General features: G+C 42.1%; 1 protein-coding gene across 4 annotated transcripts in view; it reads left to right on the forward strand.

Annotated features, from left to right (window-relative positions):
* The first annotated feature begins 4,779 nt into the window (after positions 1-4,779).
* ankrd50 (ankyrin repeat domain 50) overlaps positions 4,780-7,500 on the forward strand; it is a 32,600-nt gene continuing 29,879 nt past the window's right edge. For all 4 annotated transcript variants that reach the window (XR_008909258.1, XR_008909257.1, XR_008909259.1 and 1 more), the window contains exons 1-2: positions 4,780-4,944; positions 6,292-6,965. Coding sequence is in view for 1 of the 4 variants with exons in the window: in XM_056769773.1 (XP_056625751.1) it covers positions 6,508-6,965 (458 nt within the window). In the remaining 3 variants the exon portion in view is untranslated. The remainder of the gene's footprint in view (positions 4,945-6,291; positions 6,966-7,500) is intronic.

Below are 7,500 nucleotides of genomic sequence, written 5' to 3' on the forward strand. Positions count from 1 at the left end.
AGGTTTAGCTCAACACACAGATAAAACACACCTGCAGTTCAAGTAACACACACCTGCTGTCTGACTTCAGGACTCACACACACACACACACACACACGAGGATTTGTATGTTATCAGTAAAGTGTACATGCTCACTGAAGCACAACTTCCACCCTTATCACACACACCCACATCACACGTGTGTGTGTGTGTGTGTGTGTTTGTGTGTGTGTTTGTGTGTGCGTGCGTGAGTGTGTGTTTTCTGCAGCTGCTGTCCAGATGAATGTTACTCTTTGCATAGGTTCATCTAGCTCTCTTTCACACACAAACACATTCTCTCTTTCTCTCTTTTTCAATATCAAGGTACTTTATTGGCATGAATGCTTGTTCTTACAATATTGCCAAAGCATTGAACATATAACAAAAGACTTACTGTACAACAAGTAATATAATAATAATAAATTACATTTATATTGCGCTATTCTGCACAGTCATGGCGCTTTACATGTACAGACATTGAAGTGAAATTAAAATAAGGTGGTAAGTGAAGGAATAAATATAGAGGGATTGACTGAAATATAAAAAAAATAATTATAAATACAATGTACATTTTCAGCGGGAATATGAGAATGGATAAAAGTAACCTGTGTATGTGTGCATTGATCATTACTTACAAACACTACAGTGGTAACCGATGGTAGAAGCATGCGGAGATGAATGACTCTGTCCTGTATTTAATCCATCAGTGGAAACGACACTACAACATCACGCACAAACATTACATATGTTTGTGATTTATATAATTATTAGTAAAAAAATCATAAAATGTACAAAAACATAAACGTCATAATATCATTCTAGATATTTTTCTATTTTCAATTTTTTTTTAAATGTTACTTATTAGAACCTACTGTTGTTCATTCTTTCTCCACTGTCTGTACTAACATGTATTTATTGCAATACTGCTTAGCAACAATGCACATGTTTTAAAACACTTTAGAAATCCATTTGAATTGAGGTGGTCTTGTGACAATAATTGAAACGCGCACATCTTTACATAAATTCAAACATGATTTGACCAATTTATGACCATATCTTACAGTAGAGTCATTTCACACGTGTTATTATTGATCAGAGCCTCATCAAACTAACTGTTTGTACGCACGCGCGCACAATCCTGGTGCTTGACTGCCATCTAGTGTTCAAAAGTGGTACTGCAGTACTCCGATGTCTTAATGTCACCATGAAACTGAAGTTGCGATTGACTCCGAGTGATATCCGAGTGAAACTGTTCTGAAATTTGAAAAAAATATGTAGGGCGGGGCTTTATTTTCACCTTCCCTGTTGATTGGTTTGTTGTAAAATGGGCCCTGGAGGGGACGGCTAAAGATGCCTGGCCATTGGACAGTGAGTATAGTCCTTCCTCTTTTTTGTTGCTGACGTCATGTGGTAAAGAGTTGTTGTTGAGAGATTAGCTTAATGTTTTTGATTAAAGATTACAAGTGCAGATGAATTTTGAAAAAATGATGGTGTGCTCGGATAAATCATTTATAATCATCACTGCAACACTGTAAAACACTTAGAACTTTCCTGTTTGATTTCATGGAGACTTTAAAGAGCGGCACGTGCCCTACAAGACAAACACTATGAAAATATTGTGTTGTGAATTAGTTAACATTGATCTGTAATCCATATTACTCTCATTAATGTGAATGTAATATAACTGAGTGAGTTATTCTGAGACATGGAGATTTATGATTTAAAATTTCAAGTAAGTTTAACATTCACTATACAATGATGCAGACTTTCCCACAATAATATGTCACCGCTGTTTTTGTTGTTGTATATTATTTCATGTTATTGTTTTCCTATTCATCGTTTTCGTTTTTCTGTTTGCAAACGTTTAAGACCTGAAGTCCTCCAGCAGAGGTCAGTGTTTGACTGAATTTACTGACTTTTCCTAGTTTATCATTGTGGAAACGTCCTGAACGAAATATATTTAATGAACATGATGTATGTTTGTTGGCAGACATACATGATACATGTAAACATGATGTCGACACGTCACAGCATGAGACAAAGCGCTCAATGTGACAAAAGACACCAAAGACAATCTCAAACATCAAACGATCAGTCAAGCTGTTTTCAGGTCAACATTCAATTCAATTCAAGTTTATTTATATAGCGCTTTTCACAATGTGCATTGTTCCAAAGCAGCTTTACAGGGGCAAACAGGAAAAACAGAAAAGTTAAAACACAGCACAGTGCATGGTGTTTATAGAACAAGCAAGATCATTCTAATAAATAATATCTAATAAATAAATGAATGAATGCAGTCTCCCGGTGAGCAGGCCAACACTGCCCTGCTGTCGCGAGGAACCCAAACTCCAATGATTGATTAATGGAGAAAAAAACCTCGGGAGAAACCAGGCTCAACCGGGAGGGCCGGATCCCCTCTGACGTGTCATAGCTGCACACAGTGACCCCGACCAAAAGCCACCGAGCAAATATCCACGAGGAAGAGGGAGAGCCCACCATCTGCTTTCCTGTAGCTCAGTGGTAAGAGCATTGCATTAACAACACAAGGTTGTGGGTTTGATCCCAGGGGATTGCAATACCTATGTAAAATGTATAGGATAAAGAAATGTAAATCGCTTTGTCTGCCAAATGCCTAAATGTTAATGTAAATGTAGAAAGTCCCTCTAACTGAAAACCGTGCAGGTTCAACCTGGTCCCACTCCACGATCGACACCAGAAAACAGAGGAAAAACCAGGAAAAATAGTAATGGCATGTTGTAACTTTATTCATCTGTTGTCCGACATCCACCACAAAACAAGACCAAACCAGACTCACACAGCCCCAGCAGATGAATCCCCTCACTCCCCACAACACCCACCCAACAACCTCCAATCAGGGCCACCGAATGCAGCAATAACTTCAAACTGCTGACATGTGATGTAAATTTAGCATTTAATACCAAATATTGTAACTTCAGCATTAATGTGACAAGTAGTCCGTCTTTTGCTCTTGGTTGGGGATGTAGTGGTCTGAGCTGGGACGGTCCCCTGATGGTCTCTTGGCTGGTGGTGGAATTGCCTTAGATGGAGCTGGGATGGTCAGTCAGTCTGCAGCTGTAGCTGGCGTAATCTCTAGGTGGGGATGAGCATATGTTGATCATCTGGACCTGGCGGAATTTCTTCCTACCTCAGGATGGGCATCCCGAGGCCAAGGCAGAAGGAGAAAAATTAGCGTAGCTGCTGTTCATTAACTATGCATTAAGTGAAAGCTTGGATGAAAAGATGCGTCTTTAATCTAGATTTAAATTGGGAGAGTGTGTCTGACCCTCGAATAGTATCAGGAAGGCTATTCCAGAGTTTAGGTGCTACATATGAGAAAGCTCGTCCCCCTTTATTGAATTTAGTTATCCTAGGTATCATCAAAAGTCCTGAGTTTTGAGATCGTAGAGAGTGTGATGGGTTGTTATTTGATAAAAGCTCAGTTAAGTAAGTAGGTGCTAAACCATATAAAGATTTGTAATTAATTAAAAGAATTAACTTCCGACACCAACAAAACATTCTGTCCAGATCAACACGTGTGAATGAAGAACTCTTGACCTCAGAGATGCTCCTACGGGAAATCAAAACATCTTACAGTATGCAAATGATCTCTCTCTCTCTCTCTCTCTCTGTCTCTCTACCTCTCTCTCTCTCTCTCTCTCTCTCTCTCTTCAACGAAAATATAATTTCTTATAATTAACTCTTGTGTGTGAGTGTGTGTGTGTGTGTGAGTGTGTGTGTGTGTGTGTGTGTGTGTGTGTGTGTGTGTGTGAGTGAGTGTGAGTGTTATCAGCAGTGTTTTTTTCTCACCCTGAAGCTTGTGTGACTTTGTTATGACTGTGGTGTCTCAGATTATATCAATGTGGAGACAGTTGAATGTTCAAGTGCACTTTATTTTATAGTCCAGTGGTGCAGTGTGTGTGTGTTTGTGTGTGTGTGTGTGTGTGCGTGCGTGCGTGTGCGTGTGCGTGCGTGTGCATGTGTTTGACTAACTATCAGCAGCAGTTTAATGATAGCCTAAAACAGAAAAGAGGCACATTATAATATATTTAAAGAGCAAACAATATAAATACAATATATATATATATATATATGCAGCAATTACCGCACCACTGAACCTACAGCTGAACAAACACAGCTCACACGTCTCTTTCTGAATAATAAAGAAATGTTTAATAAGTCTATGAGGAGTGAAAATAGGCCAACTTTGAGACGTCTGAACGAATAATGTCCTTTACTGAAAGAGAATAGATCTCTTACCATACACATTATTTCAAAACAGTTTTGACCAAAACAGTTCACGAGTGATGGAACAATACAGATGTTTTATAGGCTTCACGTGAAGTGTTTCCCAATAGCGTGATGTTTCAAATTGAACGGTTATTTTTGTTTTATTTATAGTTCTTCCTTTATTTCTTTATTTGACGCATATGATTCACGTTGATAATCTGAGTGTGTTGATCGACAGTCGGCTTGTTCAATTTGATGCTGCGCCGCAAGATCCGACAGGCGGATGACATCAAAGTACCGCGAGAGCGACTCTAAAGCAAACTTTTAATGGTTTTTCGAATCGCTCTCGCGGTACTTTGATGTCATCCGCCCGCCGGATCTTGCGGCGCCGCATCAAGTCGAACAAGCCTAATGTATGAATGTTTACAATATCTGGCAGAACTCAATTTCCCATCATGCTCTGCGCGTCTTCACAGCGTTCGCGTCACGGTCCGTGGGCGGAGTCTCGGCTCGTTCGGTCAGTGTCGGTTTGTTTCAAGAGATCCGCCGTTCTCGCGACGCGCGCACCGACTGGAAAATGTGAAACGAAAGATTCGCGCTCGATGAATAACGACAGAAAGCCGCCGTGCGGACGTCGACGTGTAGATGAAAGATGGTATCTTAACGGAAGCGCTGAAGGTGAGGTGTTTATACGGTATTTACGGGGTTTCATCTGATCAACAGTCAGCTGAAGTTCCGCTGAACGTGAGCGACGCTACGCCAGCAGAACGCTGCGGTTATACTCGACGCGACGCGCGCAGTACGGGCTTCTGTGATTAATGTCTGATGCGTTGTTGTGGATGTTTCGCGTCGCAAGCGCTCGTTGCAAACGTGTTTTAGTCAAGATAATAGTCATTTCAAAACGGATTTTTATGTGAAGTGAGAGGAAAGTCACAGAGCGTTCAGGCTCTTTGTCACCCGGGCGGGCGGGCGGAGCTCCGGTTACTGAGGGGCTGTTTCCATCGCGGGTGTGGAGGGATTGTCGGGCTGTTTGGACAGGTTTTTGTTTTGAGGTTTTCGGATTTGTTTTGACGGGGTGTTTAGACGTGTTTTGTAGAGATGATGCCCTCAAACGGGTGTTGTTTTGCTGGGGTGTTTTGCTGGGTCTCAAAACCCAGCGAGCTGTACTCATACTGCATTATATATGACAGGAGCCCGGGCGTCTGTGGGTGTTCTAGTGTTGTGAATGAGCAGTGTTTGACTTCTGTCTTTGATTCATTAGTTGGGTGTTTGTTGTGTTCTTCTCTTCTGCCTCGATGTCTGTTTATGAAATCCAGAATGACACAAACACCTGTACTGGCCAGACATGTTCACTAGGTAGACAGCTCACCTGAGGTGCATCACAACAAGTCAAGAAATTGTCAAGTGCAGTGGACACAGTACTTCATGTTTACTGTAATGTCACACAGAGGCTAGTCTCAGACTAAACTGAACATATGACTTGTCTTAACTGAATATAACTTCTTAAAATATCTCCGTGCCATTGTTTGTCTTGAGATGCACACAAACGATGTATTCCTCCAACGCATTTTCATAAAAGTGACATAACTGTCTTATTTCAACCAATGCATAGTCCCGATTTAAGCTAAACCGTGTCTATTAAACCCGGCTTATGCTCAACATTGATGTTGAGATATTTTTTTTAGCAAGGATTAAAATGACTTTATCAATACTATTTATTTTTTTGTCGAGGTTTCATGTCTCACAGAGTTTTAAACTGAGTTATGTTTTTGTGTAGAATGATCTGTGCTTGTATTATGTTGTGAATTGTTGATGAATGAGCCATAAACAAACAAGAAATAATCAAATTCATTGTTCAGTAGATTAAAGACAGTGTTGTGAGGTGTTTGCATCAGATGTGAAGAACGTGTAGAAAGACAAACAAGGCAAATCATTGTTGCAAAAACATCTGTTGTTTTCTTCACACTAATAATAATAATTGGAGCGGTTGAAGTTGATCGGTGGAAACTTGTGTGTTTATTTCAGGGTGTTTCATCGGCAGCATTATGACCTCAGAGACGTGGAGAGCATCCAGTGAGATCTCACGGTGAGACATTACCCAGCGTCTGTTCTCCTCTTCACCTCTGGTGTCCTGAAGCTGTCACTCCAACGCATCAAGATGACCGGCAGGCGTCTGGGGAGACACCCCCCTCACGTGGCCGGGAACATCTGAGCCCCCTGGTTGACCCGTGGACGGAGAACATGGCTCAGACGAGTCTGCTGCAGGGTAAACGCTTCTACTGCAGAGAGTGGGTCTTCCACAAGATTCAGCACTGCCTTCAGGAGAAATCCAACAGCCCCGGAATCACAGAAGCGCCCGTCGGCGGGCCGTCATCTGGAGCGGGGAAGGGCGGCTTGTGGGGGGTTCTGCTGGTGGGCGGTCCTGGCAGCGGAAAGACGGCTTTATGTACAGAGTTACTGTGGCCCACTTCTGTTCCCGGCGTCCACCGCGGCCTGCACCAGCACTGTCTGGCCTTTCACTTCTGTCGGGCGGAGGACTCGGACACGCTGTGTGTGAGCGGCTTCATCCGCGCGCTGGTGTCGCAGATATGTCGCTCTGAACTCGTCCCGGGTTACGAGGAGAAAGTGAGAGAGCCGGCGGTTCAGAACGCTCTGCAGCCCGGAGAATGCGAGAGGAACCCAGCCGAGAGTTTCAAGAGGTGAGGAACACAAACGCACAAAATCAATGTTGAGTTACTCGCACATACTGTATGTGTGGCGTGTGTTGTTCTGTTTCTCTTCATGTGTGTGTTGCCAAAAAGAAGATTGAAGTGATGATTGATTTGATGAAATATAAGAGCATTTGCTTCTTAAAATGACTTTGACACTCATTCTGTCTTATAAACATCATAAATCATCGTGATTCATTTGACTGATTCAGCTGATTCGTTCATTTAGAAGACTCGTCATTCACATAATTAATCATTTGACATGATGATTGTAGGTTATGATCAGGGTTTGGTCAGGTTGTGTTGGTAGCAGTCTCCAGTAGACCATCTGAACACACACACACACACACACAGCTGTATGTGCATTGGTTATTGCTGAACACAGTCGCACACACTTGTGTTTGGGGTGGGCAGGTCACATGTTTATGGTGCTCAATGCTTGTATTGATTTCTGCTGTGGGGAAATTGTCTCCTCCCCCATGTGTGTGTGTGTGTTAGTCACGTGAACTTAAGTGAAGGTCTTACA

Source organism: Triplophysa dalaica, chromosome 16 (assembly GCF_015846415.1).
Source record: "Triplophysa dalaica isolate WHDGS20190420 chromosome 16, ASM1584641v1, whole genome shotgun sequence".
Classification (NCBI taxonomy): domain Eukaryota; kingdom Metazoa; phylum Chordata; class Actinopteri; order Cypriniformes; family Nemacheilidae; genus Triplophysa; species Triplophysa dalaica.